Below are 17,691 nucleotides of genomic sequence, written 5' to 3' on the forward strand. Positions count from 1 at the left end.
TCTTCAAAGACTCCCCCATGACACCATGACCAACTCCAATGTCTAGCATTGAATATATTGTAGCCTTCTGATCTGGTCTTCAGTACCAACTCTATCTCTATTCCTCCTCTCAAAATCCATGTATTAAAAAAAAAAAAAAAAGATATCAGTGCTCCAGCCTTAGTGAAATAGAACCCTCGCAATTCTCTGAAGAAACAATAATCTTTCTTTGCTCTAGGCAACTTCCATGTGTTCTTCCTCTGTCTGGAATACCTCTCCACCTCCCCACTTTGTGTGGCTGTCACTTACTTAGTTACTCCTTGACAACAAGTATTAGCTATGCTTATTATATTCCACCAACCTAGACCTCCATTGTAACCAGCATAAAAGGGACTGATACGTTTTATCGAAAAGTTGTGAACAGTGTTTAAAGTACTGGTATTTTCAGAGTTTATTTTAAAAATAAACTTTTATATTTCCACAGAATTCTGAAGCCTTTATAAATGTCTGAAACACAGACTTTAGATTTAGAAATTCCCTTTGAAACTTCAGAGGTTGCAATCAACTAGCTGTGGGCTGGCAGCTTTTGACATTCGAGAGATAACTGCTGTTTTATGAATCAAGGGATCATGGGTATGTATTCAAAAAGGAATGTGTATTAATTTTGTATTTCTGCCAAAATAAATTACCACCCATTTAGGGGCTTAAAATGACATCCATCTATCATCTCACATTCCTGGGGGTTTGAAGTCCAGTATAGCATGGTTCAACCACATCATCTGCTTAGAGACTCACAAGGCCAAAGTCAAGGTATGGGCAAGACTGTGCTCCTAACTGAAGGCTTTGAGGGGGAATATGCTTCCTAGTTCATTCAGGTTGTTGGCAGAATCTATTTTTTTTTTTTTTTTTTTTTGCATCTGTAGCACTGAGGTGTCTGTTTCTTTGCTGGTTGTTACCTGGAACCTGCTCTTGGCTCCTAGAGGTCTATCTCTGGTCATTGCATGTGGGCTCCTCCTCCTCAGAGCCAGCAATGCTATGCTGAATCCCTCTTGCACTTGGATTTTTTTTTTTCAATCTCTTCTGCTATTTCTCTTTGACTCTCTAGAGCAAGTTCTTTGCTTCAGAGGGTTCAGGGGATTAGACTGGGTCCATGTAGATAACCCAGGTCTGTAGCCTTAATTATATCTGCAAAGTACTTTTTGCTATCTAATGTGATATTTACAGGTGTTAAGCAGGGTATTTATCTTTGGGAGACCATTCTACCTGCCACGAAATAGTAACACAGGTCCTCAGAGTCTTCCTGAAGAACTGTCCCTCGACACCTTTTTAGGGCCTTATAGTAACTTGCTAATAGAGTTTGACTCTGGAAGATGATTTATCTGCTATAAAATCTGTACCAGACTTCACACACTTCTGAGTTCACACAATGGAACCAGAGGACCTGATAACCAGTCTGAATGAATTTCTAAATTGCAGCTATGTTAACCAGTATTTAATAATTCCTAACAGGTTAAAAATGGAAATGCTATTTAATATAACTTCATAGGTCTCATTTTATAAAATTCTTCGAGTAAGAAAATTCTATAGTCAAATCCCAAACCCAATCTGTCGAGACCTATTCAGTAACTAGAAAGTGTTTTAAGTGAAGATAATGTGGAAAATTGCTTTTTGAACCCAAAATTGTTATTTGTAATTAACATAAACTTTTAATATTTTCTGTCTCAAATGCTTCATCTCTCCAACATAAATAATAATACTCTATGTGAGATTGAAATGTGATAGTGCATGGAAAGCATTAGCAGAAAGCCTGCACAACGTAAAAACTAGACAAATATCAGCCATTCTTACTTAGCCTTTTACTGATTTCTTATTTAGTCTTCTGAAATCAAAAACGGGTTAATAAATTAACAACTGCAAGCAAGTTTCTTCACTCATCTACCCACGCAAAAGTTCATCTCTGTCTTATTTACAATAGCAAAAGATTGAAAATAAGTACAATGTTAAAAAACAGGAGTAATGGTAACTCTGCGGAATGGGATACTATGGAACCACTTAGGATTCAAAATTACATTTTGTCTTAGCATCTATAAAAAGTTCTATTTTACACAAATGCACAGAGAAGCAGCTCAATATGAAATGTTCATGGATCATCTTTCTAAAGCTCCTTCAACTTCCTTCAGATAGGATTTCACAGTAACATTTCACAAACCCATGACTGTCTACACAAATTGATAGCTGAATGGTATATTTCTATTCTTTTTAGTTTAAAATGTCTGTTTTCTATGTGTATTGCATATCAAAATAATTTTTTCTTCATCTTGTTAATAGATACCTAAATACCATGATATACATTTACACACACACACACCACACACACCACACACACATACACACACACTTCTTCCCCTATTCACAAGGGACTCGTTGAGACATGTTTTATTCTTGAATTGGTTCTGCACACACAGCTTTCTGAACAGATGCTTTTAAATAAATGTCCCGCCATTGGGCTCATTTCAGTAGGCAAAAAGCATGTATTATACTGCTCACCAAGACTAAAATTCTCAAGTCTATAGAGTTAAATTAGATTACCACATAACCTGGGTAGGTGCAGATGGTTTCTTTGGAAGTGTACATCTGCATCTTTTGGTATTTGGGGATCTATTCTCATGATGAAGAAAATCATTTAAATGTGCAATAGACATAGAACATATAAGCATTTTTTTTTTTATGGACAAGGGATAGAAATATACCATTCAGCTACCTGTTCAGTTATTGACAGGCATAGGTTTGTGAAGTGTTACTGTGAGATTCTACATGAGGGAAACTGAAGGAGCTTTAACCAGCTCTCCATGTGGTCCTAGAGACCTACAATCCACAGCCAAGGCCCCTTGGACACTCTAACTGATGTGGGCAGCTCTAAAGAACAATGCAGGAAGGTACTAACGAGCCCCAGGGCTTCTTATAAAAAACAAGAACAAGGAATACTATACCAGAAATGTGCTACAATTCCTCTAGTGCTTTTCAAATGTTCCCTGAAACCAGATCTGTCTTCTAGGGTCTCAACTGACACTTTCTCTAAGGACTCAATCTACCTGGCCTGTCTCCAAATCATATTGTAGCTCTTAAGCCACTGGAAGAGTTGGAGCCAGGCTACGGATTCCAAGTTGGAATTTTATGTTCCCTACAGATAAGAAATATAAGGTGACAAGATGTTCATGATCCTGTGGCAGCTAGACAGAAGGTTAGTCATTCCCTGAGGGAGTAACTTACTTTTATTCTCTGAATAAACATGCTCACTCAGGTCTGTGATAGATGAAGAAAAGAAAGATTAACTACAATGCATTTTTCCATTCCCCAGAAAAGAAGGGGCAGATAGCCAGGAAAAAGGATGAGTAGAAAGTAGTATTTTAGTGTTTTTAAAAACATATATCTAAATGTGGTAAAAATCATCACTGGGTTGTGCTCATCATGTACTAAATATGACAGATTGTCTCCATCTTGACTAACCTAAGATTATTTCTAGACCTTGCTAACTCAGCCTATAAGTAATTCTCCAAAATTCTAACTTTTTAAGATTTACCAAAGCCAAAATTCTATGCTATTTCTGCTTCCTGGACCAGTATCAATTTGAAAGTTTCCAATTTAAAAAACTGTCACTCTCATCTTCAGATACTACTGCTCAAAAATGAATTTATCCAACGTATCTAACCCAACTTGCAAATCATCAAGAAGAATAAACTCTAGGAATCCTAGACACTTTATATGCTGCCTGGACCTGGAAGGAAGATAAACAGTCTTATGAAAGACACATTCTTAAAGAAAATGACTGAAGTTTCAGGTGAAAGATTAGCCATGGGAAAGGAGAGGAGTTTTAAATGAATGAAAGCAAAATATGAGAACAGGCAATATTAGAGGAATGGGACAGTTGACAAGACAGGAATTCTGAAATGTTTGCATCTTTGACTTTCATAGTGTCACGCATTCAGTGAGTCAGACAACTGGTTTTTCATTAAGACCCAGCTCCTTGTGCCTTTGTAACCAGAACTCTCTCTGGGGAAAAGACAACTCGGGAGAAGAACCAGATAAAGGCCCATGTTAAGTGCAGGCCTTAGTTAATGAAAATAAAATCAGAATGATTTTACCTGTCAAGCAGGATCCCAAATGGGCGAAAAGTGAGAAAAAGACTCTAACTAGAAAGAATGCAAGAAATCATAAGAGAACGATTTCACAATTGATGTGAAAACTGATAGAGTTATGTCACGATTTCTGGACACTGGGCAGGAAAAAATGTTTTTGTGAAGTTGACAATGTGCAGCAGTTAGTAATAACCATCTCTTTTTTTCCTAGAGAGATGTAAAAAAAAAAATCTATAGCAGGTTTCTTTCACTTTATAAGTTTCACTAAAAGCATGACTGTTTGCTTCTTGGGGTTTCATCTGCTTCAAGATCTTTCAGAACTTATAGCAAACATCTCCATTAATAATTTGAGTTTGATTGGCAAGTTAAGAATTTTTTAGCTCAGTGTTACTTCTCACAGGAGTGATAAGGTACCTGAAGACTCTATGAGAAGGGATTTAGAAAATACCATTAAAAGCATCAGAAGCAGAAGTTCTACAATAAAGTTAGATGAACAGAAGAAAAATGAACGAGGGGATACAACAGAAACATACAGAGAAATTTAAAATGATGAACATTATAAACTCAATAAGCTCTGAGAAAGAATACGAGATTATAAGAGTATCATTAAATGGTCCCAGAGCATCGGATTTTGCTCATCCCCACTGAATTCTCTTCCTAAATTCTGAACACTTGATTTGTAATTTTATTTCATTTCTCCAGATTGGACCACAAACTCTCCACCATTATCATCGCCAACTTAATGTTTTATTGTAGACACTCAACACTGTTTTCTTTCACCGTCCAATGAAGGTTCACTTCACTAGACCAGGCAGCACAGCGTACCACACCGCATGCCCCCTGTCTTTTAATAAGTGCCACTAATGTAACCACTCCACCAAAGAAGCATCTACTATACAAAATTCACATCTTAGCTTAACTCGCATCACCTCAGTGGTTTGACATTTAGACTGTGTAAACAAAAATCACAAATTTCACTCAAGCCCAGATAAAATGCTTGTGTTTTCTTATCTCTACACTTTGCATCATGAAAATTTAGCCTAAAGAAAGAAAAATAGCCTTATACGGTTTGTTTTGGATGTTGATTTTAAGTAAGCAAGAAATGGAAGTCTAGAATCAGTTTTTATCTCCTATTTAAGGATATCTATGTTTCCATTTCCTGTCTTTGGATGCTTCCCAAGTACTCTAAGTTCTTTATAATGCCTCCAAGTTTAATATATTTCCTAAATTTACATCCTAAGAGCTATGGCTTTGAAAATAATACTTTGTGCACTGTAAACTCTTCCCTGTATTGAGTTTATCCTGGATTGTGATACAAATTTGTAAAAGCTGTGCCATCAATTCTGAATATTCTTTTGTCATTAACACTAAAAGAATTCATGTTTAAAAATAAAATAAATAAAAGGTTGTTTTTAATCTGGATGCTGGTTATGTGATGTATCCAATTTGTGAAAATTCATTGAGCTATATACACTTATGATATGGGCACATTTCAGGATCTATATTATTCTTCAATAAAAATAAATAAAAATTTAAAACTTTCAAAATAAATGAAAATTTAAAACCTTACCATAAATAAAAGCTACAAAATATTTAAGGACAAAATGACAAGAATCTTATCCAAACCACTTCAAAGACTAGAAAAAGAGCACACTCCAATTCATTTTATGAGGCCATATAATCATTATACCGAAACAAGACAAAGAAATTACAAGAAAGAAAAATTAGAACTGAATCTCCATCAGGGACATAGATGCAAATATCCTAAACAAAATAATTAGCTAATTAAGCCCTGTGATATGTAAAAAGAATTACATATCATGATCAAGTGAACTTTATTCAATCTATATAATTCCTGCATCCGGAAATGCAAGGATGGTCCAGAATTTAAAAATCGATCTATATCAATCTATACAATTCACCATATTAACCGAAGAGAAGGGGGCGAGGAAACATGATCACTGGATAGATACAGCAAAAATAAGAGTAAATTGCTAAGAATTAACATACACTTATTATTTTTTAAGAATAAAAGGAAACTGTCTTAATCCAACAATCTTCAGAGAACCAGCAACAAGCATATTTAATGGTGAAATGTTGAACATTTTTCCTGTAAGATTGGGAGCAAGATAAGGTAGTCTGCTATGATCACTTGTGTTCAACATTTTATGGGAGGTCCCAGCCAGTGGGATAAGGTAAAAAAAAAAATAAAATAAATAAAAAATAAAAATAAAAATAAAATAAAATAACACTCTGAAGTTGAAGGATGGGAACTGGTAGGCTACGTCATTCAAAGGTCCTTCTTAGCCCGTCAGCTTTATCAGACCAACAGAGACTCCTAGCAAATGAAGAGAAGATTTTCAAGGTAACAAAATTTGTAGGGTCAGAGATATTAGAAAGGAAGCAAAGGTGCTAAGGCAGAAACCGTATGTACAACAGGGAAACAATTTCCAGATAATAATGCCCAGAGTGTGTCTGCAGGAGCTCTGTAAGTGAAGGAGTCTATTATAGCCATGTCCTTATGCCCTAAGCTGAAAACTTCTTATTGAGTTCTATTGTTTAGGTGTGTGGATGCCAGGCACTTGGAAGGGTGGCTCTTTGCTGAAAATCACCAGAAACATGGGTGGAACATTTCTATCGTTCATGTGTGTATAAATTTAACAATTGTAAATCTGACCTAATTATAAAGACATTTTTATTTCTATACAGGCACTGTCTTGTCATGTTCCTTTACTATGAAAACTCACTTATGTTTTCTTCCAGGGTAGAATTTCAGATATTATTATTATTATTATTTTTTGATGATGGGACATTTCCCTTGATGAACCTAAACTGGGACTAAGAAATAAACTATTGGGCTTAAGGGAATGAGGAATTTTTTTTAAGACATCCACCTACAATATTTCCAGGCCTGAATAACAAAAGATGAATGTACAAGACGGTACAGTAAAATGTTGCTGGAAGGGACGGCTCCCTTTCCAGTGCCCTCAAATCGTGCAAACTCTTGAGGCCCACGTTAGCAGCTCTGCATTACAGATGTCACTTTTGCTTTCATTTAATGCATTTCACAGTCATGGTAGATGAAAACTGTTACTTCAGTGAGGAATATAAATATTTTCCTTCCTGTATGGTGTTAACACCTAGGTAACAAAGTTTTTACACCACTGCCAACAAGAGTAACTACATCATGAAGACTGAAGCACAACTGTTCCTTAATAAATGCTTATACCATTAAGAAATTTAAAACTCAGTACTGTCTAGTCCAAATGCTCAACTTGGCCAAAGTCACATTGTTGAAAGAATTAAGAATCAAGGTTAACAACATGGATAGATCTTGAGATAATCATGCTAAGCAAAATGAGTCAGACAGAAAAGGATGAGAATCATATGATTTCACTCATATGTGAGATATAAAACTGAAAGTAACAAACAAACAAGACAAACAAATAAAAACTCAGACACAGACAACAGTTTAGTGTTTACCAGAGTGAAAGTGGGGAGGGGATAGGTTAGTCAGGGTAAAGGGGGTCAAATATATGGTGACTGAAGGAGATTTGACTTTGGGTGGTGAACACACAATGCAATATACAGATGATGTATTATTGACAACTTGAAACCTATATAATTTTATTAACCAATGTCACCTCAATAAATTTTTTAAAAATATATTTTAAAAAGAAGAAAAAGTATGTTTATACTCAAAAAAAAACAAAAAAATAATAAAACATAATAATCAAGGCCCTTAATCTCAGGTGAATGATATTTTCACTATTCTGGGCCAGCTGAAGAGATGAAATTTTCTCCTCTGCCCTTTATTTTCATTCCTAAATACCACTACTCTAGGACCTGACCTCAAATTATTCAGTCTTTTAGCTTGGAGATTTTTCCAGTAAGATCACCTCAACCGAATATACAACAAACACTTCGCTGTCCACGCTTCCTTTTTAAAGGCTCTCTTGAATTTGACTTTCATCGTTTAAACCACTCAGTTATTTCCAGTTCCTCTCGCTGTCCTTCATCTCCCCGCTGCCCTCTGACTGTGAGTGCTCCCCAAGACTCCATCTTCCACTGCTCTTCAATCAATAACCTCTCTGTGACTGGCTTCCATAACTTCAGCCCTGACCTCTCTGAGCTCCAGATTCATGTCTCCAGGCAGTTTCTGAATATTTTTATGTTCTTATCTCCCCGAACTCAATATGTCCAAAAATATGTCATTTCTCTTTCTGCATATTTTATTCAGCTTCCTAAAAGTATTATCACTTTGCCATTCATGCAAGAACTTTAGTCATCTCACTCATCCTCTACCTCTACCCAGTCCTACTGATATTTTAAAAATTCTTTGTGTTCCTTTTTGAACCTCCATACACTAGGTTGTTGTCAGCCTCTCAACCAGTCTCTCCATCTCCAACTCATCATCTTTCTTAAATGTCTACTTTAACATGTTAATCTGTTGTCCAAAAAAATCTCTCGTTTTTCTTAGCTAGGATCTTCTCTAATCAGGTGGGTCTACTATTTTCTCATTGTACTTTCTCATTCCTCCACCTGTACATAATAAGCCCAATAGCTAGAGTACACATCTTTCTAATTGTCACTTGTTCAAATCCTGACTGCCTTTAATGGCGGTTCAAGTCCGGTCTCTTCAATGAAGCTTTCCATTACTGTTCTTGAATTTACTACCTAGACACCATAATTTTTGGTGCTCAGTTGCTAATCACTCTATGTGTTAACTTCCAAAATGTCCTAGTATGGATATAGGAACCACACCTTACATGTCTTTGCTGCTTCTGAAAATATCCCAATAACTATATTACAAAAAATATATCATGAAAAAATGAAGTATAGTAGATAAGAGAACATGATTACAAAGCAGAAAATTCTGAGTTTAGATCCTGGCTATGTTTTTTTCTGGATGGGTAACTTTGGACAAGTTACTTAACCTCTATAAGCTTGTACATCTATAAAATGGAGATAATGCCACCTATTTCATAGGGCTGTTATGAAGTTCAGCAGAATGTGTACGTACATATTTGTACAAACACAGACAATGTTTAACATAGTATCTGGTTCATAGTGAGTGCCTTTTTAAATATTTTTCCTACACTGGGCATTCTTCTTTGGTCAAAATTTTAAATTGCACAATCTACAGATTCAATGCAATGAGTACCAAAACTGCAATGGCATTTTCCATAGAAACAGAACAAACAATATCGAAATTTGTATGGAATCACAAAAGACTATGAATAGCCAAAGAAATCTTGAGAAATAAGAACCAAGCTGGTGGCATCATACTCTCTCATTTCAAACTATATTATAAAGCTATAGTAATCAAAACAGTATGCTACCGGCATAAAAAGACACATAGATCCATGGAGCAGAATAGAGAACCCAGAAGTAAATCCAAGCTTATATAGTCAATTAGTATATGACAAAGGAGCCAAGAATGTACAACAGGGAAAAGACAGTCCTTTCCATAAATGGTGTTGGAAAAACTGGACAGACACATGCAAAAGAATAAAACTGGACCACTACCTTATACCACACACAAAAATGAACTCAAAATTGACTAAAGACTTGAATGTAAGACCTAAAACCATAAAACTCCTAGAAGAAAACATAGGCGGTAAGGTCCTTGAAATTGGTCTTGATGAACATTTTTTAAATCTAAAACCGAAAGCAAAAGCACCCAAAGCAAAAAATCAAAGTGTGACTAAAAAGCTTCTGCCCAGCAAAGAAAACAATCAACAAAATAAAAAGGTAACCTATTGAATGGGAAAAATATTTGCGAATAATACATCTGATAAAGGGTTAATATCCAAAATATATAAAGAACTCATAAATTCAATAGCAAAAAACAAACAAACCAATTATTAAATAGACAGAGGATCTGAACAGACAATTTTTCAAAGACTACATACAGATGGCCAACAGGTATGTGAAAAGACGCTCAACCTCATTCATCATCAGGGAAATGTAAATCGAAACCACAATAAGATATCATCTTACACCTTGTCAGAATGGCTGTTATCAAAAAGACAAGAAATAACATGTGTTGGCAAGGATATGAAGAAAAGGGAAACTCTCTGTACTATGGTGAGAATGTAAGTTGCTACAATATGGAAAACAGTTTGGAGATTACTCAAAAAATTGAAAATACAACTACCATAATATCCAGCAATTCCATTTCTGAGTATTTATTCCCCCCACCCCCCAAAAAATGAAAACGATGACTTAAAATGATATCTGTAAACTCATGTTCATTGCAACATTATTTACAATAACCAAAATATGGAAAAACCTAGGTGTCCATCAACAGGCAGATAAAGAATATACACACACATTACGAGAAAAAATTCTGTAACTAAGTATGGGAACAGATATTAACTAGACTTATCGTGGCAATCATTTCACAATATATACCAATATTGAATCACTAGGTTGTATGTATACTTGAAACGAATATAGCATTGTATGTCAATTACACCTTAATAAAAATATAAATAAAATAAATAAAAATAAGCAGCAAAGGACAGTTTTTAACATGCTGCCAAAATTCCATCTCACACAAAGTTTTATACCACCAATCACTGTATTTAGCCAAAAATTACTTTTCTAAGCTACATTCCAGAAGAGCAGGAGAGGCAACTTTTAACTTTCAGGCTGTGCCCAGAGGTGAAGATCTGGTGTATAAAAGTATGCAAGATCAGTTTCATCTACATACATAATTCGATCCAGCATGATTTTCAGCAATTACCATTTTAATAATACAGTTACAGCAGAACTAAAGAATCTTCGGTAAGGCTAGAAAAGTTTCCAGGAAACCTAGCCAATGCATAAAGATTTTGTGAGCAGGATTGCTAGAGCCCATCAAAAATGAGAGCTCAATGATTAGCGACCTACTGCAGCTAGCTTTTTCTGTGAAGGGCTTAAGCTATTCTTCAGCCAACAAGACAATGACCAACTCTGACTAGCAGCTTTAAAAAACAGAATGAAAATGCTGCAATATAGTACATTAAAAATGAACAACCTGGCCTTTTGTTGGCTGAGGTAGTTCTTTTTTTCCCTAATGAAACAAACAGTCTTTTCTCCTTTGTGCAGCAAGTCACAACTTTCCCTAGGTTAAGTCATACTGTATTTAAAAAATCAGATGCTAAGCCTTCACTAAAGTTCCAGGACTTTTCCACCAGGACTATCTATGATCTTGCAGTCAATGCCATTGTTTCCGTTTGCCTTGATCTGGGCCTCCCACAAGGCTAGGCAGCCACAGGGTGAGTGTCTCTACATCATCACCCAACTGTCTCCCTTCACAAACCCTGGACTCATTATTTCTGCAACCCTAGGAAGGGAAATTGCATGGCCTTACCGCAGATGTTAGACGAGCAAGAATTTCATCGCTGCTTTCTTCCGAGTCTTCGATTTTCTGATGAGACCTTTGAAAAACAAAGAATGAATTAACCTTCACCTTTGGTTGCTCAAATTTTTCTATCAAGTTATGGGGACTATGTAGCAAATAATGGCATTACTGTGTAATATACTGGTGAAGGTATGCATGCAAATAATGTGGTGTCAGCGACGCCCTGGAAACACAACTCTGTGGCAGCCCAACTGTTCTTTCAAAATCAGTTAGCAAGTACCTGTTTACAAAGCACCAATTAAATCCTGAGGCTGGAGTATTGTTCTCCAAATGATTTCATGGAATAATTCTGACACACTAGATTTACAAATACGGGCACGCACAAAACATAAGGAAATGTGACTACATGGTGGTTAAGGACTGAAATTCCCTCTGGTCTAAATGAAACCCAGATTTTGAAAATATAAAACTAGAGTTTTCCACTATATTTGAGATTCAGCCAAAACAGATATATTATGAAATGGTCTACTACAGGCCCAATACTATGATAGGAATTATGAGGAATACAATAGCAGAAGCTTTTGTTCTTTTTTTAAGATGCCACAGCCCAGCTGATAAGCCAAGGAAATTTTGCATAAGTTAAATAACTGAAGAAATATATAACATATTACATAGTATATGATCAGTTTGTTTGTTTAGAAAAAAAACACCTTTCTAATGTAATTCATGAAAAATTTTCACCGCATAAATACACACACACACACACACACACACAAAGCTGCATTTTTTTTCCGGGTTTGATCAAAGAAAAAAAATTAACTGATGCCGATTGAATACATAGAATTGCCTCCCCGATCTATTTCCACAAGCAATCCCTTTCAACACCTTCTGTGGAATTGGAGGGGTTGGTGGTAATTGCCCCGCAGAGCAGAGTTATCAGAATGGCAGCCCAATGATTGATTTCAATCTCAGTGACTGCAGTGGGCCAGCTGGAGTACTAGCCTGTGGGGCAGGAGGGCTTCTCCCGGCTTATAGCTCTTTAAGAAGGGAAAAGCTAGTGGCATCAATTCTGTCATTGCCTTCCTGTTTCTGTACATGCTATTAAACCCTTTTATAAAAAAAAAAAAAATGCCATACCCTTTAAATCAAAGCAATGAATTACAAACTACTACCTTTACAAGAATTGTGTGATACAGGTGTGAAGCAGAGCCGATGCTGTTAAACGACTTCATTATTTGTACATCAAAGTGTTCAAAATGTTAGCTAATAATCTTCCCAATAAAAACAGTGGGAACTGAACACTATAACTTACTGTATTCCCAAAAAAACAAGTTACCTTGATAATGAATATTTCAAACAATGAGTTCCATGATTAAAATCATCTATTCACAAGGTTTCCTTATACATGAAGTTGTACTAAGAGGTTTGCAACCCTTTATAACCTAAGCCACCAAACCAGATTTATATGATTAAGCCAAAGTACTCAACAGATTGGACAGAAAATTAAGCACCAAACACCAAAGACACAAGAGCACATTCCAAGGGCTTCGATGTCCCATCTGTGTCTGCGGTGAAGCATGGGCGGGCCTTGCTGTCTCATGTTTCTCAGACCCCAGCAGATACCTGAAGGATTAGTCAATGGGACGAGGTATTTTGCACAACCACACATTCTGTCCTAAGTGTGTTTTCAACAAACTGCTGAAAGAAACTCAGAATTCCAAGGGAAGCTCTTGTGTATGTGACTGATAATGGCCACTTCATGAGTAATGGCTGAGCAGTTGCTGGTTTAATGACAAATAATTTAGTCCCTGTCCAGAAGCAAAACTATCTTTCATCATTCTTCCAGCACAAAATATGCCTTGGCAAAAAGGTTTCTAAAGGAAATGCGTGTAAGAAAGACGAGTGATGATCTCCCGAGAGCTGCCTCGCAGCCCACATACCATTTTTATCCCCTCGGTGATTTATGCCTAGAACTCTCAAGCCTTTCTCCAGCTCCTGAATCTCTCCTGGGCTCACCTTGGTTTTCCATCTGCATTCAGAGTGGCTCTGAGGTGGCAATTCCAGAATACTTTCACCCACGTGGGGATCTTATAGGCTCCTCGAACTCAAAATAACTTAGCTTGTACTCCTTGTGCCTCCTGCCCTCATTGTTTCTACTTGTGCTTCTTACAGCTCAGCTTCACAGTCACCCTGTGGCCGGTCCCTCCCTCCCGCCCTCCCACCCTTGCCAGACACCAGCTCTTCTCACTTCTGGTCCGCAAGCTCTGCTTTCCTTCAGTCCCTCCCTGTCGAGCCTCAGTGAAGCTCACTGAAAGTGAGGTCCTCACCTTTTCTTGCACGAATTATTTTAACTACCTTCTGACCCATTCCTTTATCTCTGGCTTCTCTGGTTTTCAATCTCCTATAGATACCAGATTATTTTTCTAAAACCCAGATCTGGTCCTGCTATTCTCCAGAGTCGAAACCATCAAGAATTATTCCGCTGCCTACCGAGAGCTCTAGAATTCAGAAATAATCTTTTCCTGCTAAAGTGTTCCATTCCCTTTCCCCCGCCCACAACCGCATCTGCAGGTACCTGCACCTCACCTGGCAGAAAGGAGGAAGAGGGTGCAGAACTGGCGGTAATGGGTAAACAGTGGAAGAGCTTGAAAAGAGGGAAGGAAGAGAAAATAACAGTCACTCTCCTTCCCTGCCACTGTGGTTCCTTCCCAACTCGGTGCCAAAATGCCCGGAAATACCAGAGTCTCTTTTCCCAGCAAATGTACTTTGACGAAAATGTAGATTAATTTTGATTATTTTATGGAATGTAAATACACATCGGTGCAATCCGGTGAAGACAAAGTTCTCATGTAGCAGATCAAAATAGATAACGAAACAGATGGGGCAAAGGAGAGCAAAGAAAATAACGAAATACTTTAACTGCACGTTTTCCAATTATTACCAAAGCGGGCTGTGCCACTCAGGGAACGAGAGAGGAAGAGAGAAGCTGAGTGTGGTTTGTCAGGGGTTAGAGAAAGGAAGTAAAGAAAGCCTCACTGGAATCAGCAGGTAATGGCAGTGACAGGTTGGCATTAAGACAGAAGAAAAAAGAAGTGACCCCCAAGAAGGAAGACCCATCCTCAGGGTTGTGCCAGGAGGAAGCTCCAACAGTTACTCGGCTTTTAGAATTCTGGGATTGCTTCTCCGCTTATCAACAGCCCTGGCCCGAACACAGTAATTCTCCAAGGAAAAGCGCTGAGTCCTAGTGCTGTGGGCAGATGTCTTTATAGGTTCGAGAGGCCTGCGATATCTAGGGGTGAAGCTGTGAGGACACAGTAATGGCAAAAGCTTGTGGTCCTCCGCCCTTGTAATCTCTAACATTCGTTGTATCCAGCCTTCAATGAAACAAACAAACAAACAAAAAAACCCTGTTTCCCCTACGTTCTTGGCCTTAATTAATGGCAACTCCAACCTTCCAGCTGGAAGTCTCCCCACTGATGCACACCCACCCGCCCGCACTCCCCACCCTGTATCCATCCTGAAATCCTACTGGCTTCAAGGTGTATCTCCTATGTGATCACTTATCACCACATCTACTATTACCACTGTGGTCCCAGCCATAAAATCTCTTACCTGGATCCAGGAGACAGTGTGGTCTTGTTAATATGTAAGTTAGATCATGTCCCTTCTCTGCTCAGAATCCAAGAATCACTCAAAATCTAAGCACAAAGCCAAAGCCTTTACAATGGCAGACAAAGCCCTGGGGATCCAGCCTCAGGGTAATTTTCTCATTTCTCCATCTCTTCACCCTCCTCCAGCCACATTTGCTTTGCTTTTAATGCTTCTGCCTTGAGCCTTGGTGTCCACTCCACCTAGAACAAACACTTCCCTCGATATCCACATTGCTTTTCTCTTTATGTCCTTCACGTCTCTGTGAACTTCCTGGACAAGCCTTTCCTGACCCATATCTGTATCCTTCATTTCCTACTTTATTTTTCTTCATAACGTTTTCCACTTTTAACCAACATAAATCTGTTTATTTATGAAACGATCTATCTTCGCCTACTAAATTCTAGGCTCCATGGGAGATTCTCGTCTGTTTGTTCATTGTTACATTCCCAACACTTAGAACACAACCTAGGACATAAGAGGCATTCAATAAATATTTGCTGAATAAATTGAGTACTTTAAATTTCTATGAACCACCATCTCAGGACTATGCACAAAATAGTAACTTGTCCCATCAGTTCAACTGAAGGACCCTGCTTATACTCATTCTCATTAGCTATCCATCATTCTTCCAGCAACCTGCAACAGGTCTTCCTTTCAATGACCTCCTTGTCACTAAAATCCATCAAGGCTGACTTTCTAATATCGAATTCCAAACAGGTGGTAATTTTGAAAATATCTTAGATAACAGCAACATAATTACTCACCCCTACCTCCTCATCTTCACCTAAGAAATAAGAAGTACAGACTGAGTGCCAGCTCCCCACCAAGGCAATTGTTGGCCAGACATTCGCACAATTCACAATGCAACAGTGAACAACAGGAGCAGGAAGCTCCCCACCTGAGAAGTCTCCCAACACCAGCTCTCAGCTCATCATGGTTGAGTTCCCATAAAGAGCCTTAGGAGGTAGCTCGCAGGAGCCATGACCTGAGCAATGGAATACACTTTATACCAGTCAGTCCCAGTATAAGCTCTAGCAACTTGGATTTAACTGGTATTCCTTGCAGAGGTGCCCAGAATTCTCTTTGTGAAAATCCCTTCATGAGAATTAGTATAATGGGTTTCAATTTTTTTTAATTAATTAGTTAATTAATTAATTAATTTTTAATTGAAGAAATGATTTAAAAATTTTCCCCCATCTACCTCCTCGCTCCTCTCTGTTAACCACTAGTCCATTGTCCATGTCCATGAGTCTCTATTTGTTTGTCCTGTTCATTTGTTGCTTTTAGGTTTATATCCCACATATAAGTGATATCATGTGATTTTCAACTTTTTCTGTCTGGCTTATTTCGCTTAGTATGATTATTTCGAGGTCCATCCATGTCATTGCAAATGGCAATATTTCCTCTCTTCTTATGGCTGAGTAATATTCCGCTGTATATATGTACCACAGAATGAAGTTTTTAAAAATAAAGCTTGCCATAACTATTATATATAAGAGAGAGAATCCACATTCCTTAATCAGGTTTTGAGCAAAACATTTGTGCCTTAAAATCCAAGAGCAATCAATACCATCTTGCACAGGAAAATGCCATTTCCATTTCAAAAGTGGAAGAAGTTTCCTGATATTCCATGGTGGGAGGTTGGAAGCATTTTCTTACAGAAATAGTATTCAAATAATATCACTTTAACTTTGTATATTCATATAACTTTAAAAATGCACAAGTTCTGGCTATGTATCTGTGTCTCTATATTGATTAGCATATGTGAGCCACCAAGAGGTACCACTACATAACATTGTTTCTACAGGAAAATGTATTAAATACATCCTAACGACCACAAAATAGACAGACATTTGCAGTTAAGTAGTTCAAGGGATAGAGACTGCATGTAATTGGCACATGCCAATCCAGCTGAGATATCATTCACAAGCCTCCAGGCCCACTCGAGCCAGCACTATACAGGACACGAGCAGGTTGCAGAGAATGCTAACCATATGAAGCGTGTTGTCAGTCAGCTTTCATGTACAATGCCATTACCGTCACCTCAGGGGCCTTCATTTGTTTCTGTGTGCTTCTTACATACAAACCACACATCGACCTTTGCATTAAAGAGACATATTCTAGCTGGAGATCTAAAGAGGGCGGGGAACACACCTGTCTCCAAATCAGAATTCTGACAGGAAAGAGGGTCTTCTTGGGGGAAATAGGAAGACTTGTCCACTACCTCCCACCGTAACCCTCCGTAGCCAGGCTCCTATTGACCTCCCTAGACTGTTTGGTTTGGAGGGACTTGAGAAAACACAATTTTTAAGATGGACTTCAGACTATTCCTGCCAGAGACTGACAAAATTTTAGGGCATAAAATATGTCAGAACCAAGACAAACTATACAGGAAACTTTCAAACAAGATCCCACGAGAAATAAGAAATGCACAGCACACAAATATATGAAAAAAAATCATACTATACAGTGGCTTTAGAAAAATCTATTTTAAAGATATTTTGCCAACACAAGTGAGAGTCTCCAGCCTGATTTGTGATGGTCAGAAGCATCTTGGGAGAAGCGCTCCACGTG

The 17,691-nt window shown here is 37.6% G+C and overlaps 1 protein-coding gene across 1 annotated transcript in view; it reads right to left on the reverse strand.

Annotated features, from left to right (window-relative positions):
- The window catches only part of RAPGEF5 (Rap guanine nucleotide exchange factor 5), a 272,187-nt gene that overhangs the window by 132,680 nt on the left and 121,816 nt on the right, over nt 1-17,691 (reverse strand). Inside the window, exon 7 of the mRNA XM_025046811.1 lies at nt 11,476-11,542. Within this exon, the coding sequence (XP_024902579.1) occupies nt 11,476-11,542 (67 nt within the window). The remainder of the gene's footprint in view (nt 1-11,475; nt 11,543-17,691) is intronic.

This window comes from Pteropus alecto, unplaced genomic scaffold (genome assembly GCF_000325575.1).
Source record: "Pteropus alecto unplaced genomic scaffold, ASM32557v1 scaffold21, whole genome shotgun sequence".
NCBI classification, from domain to species: Eukaryota; Metazoa; Chordata; class Mammalia; order Chiroptera; family Pteropodidae; genus Pteropus; species Pteropus alecto.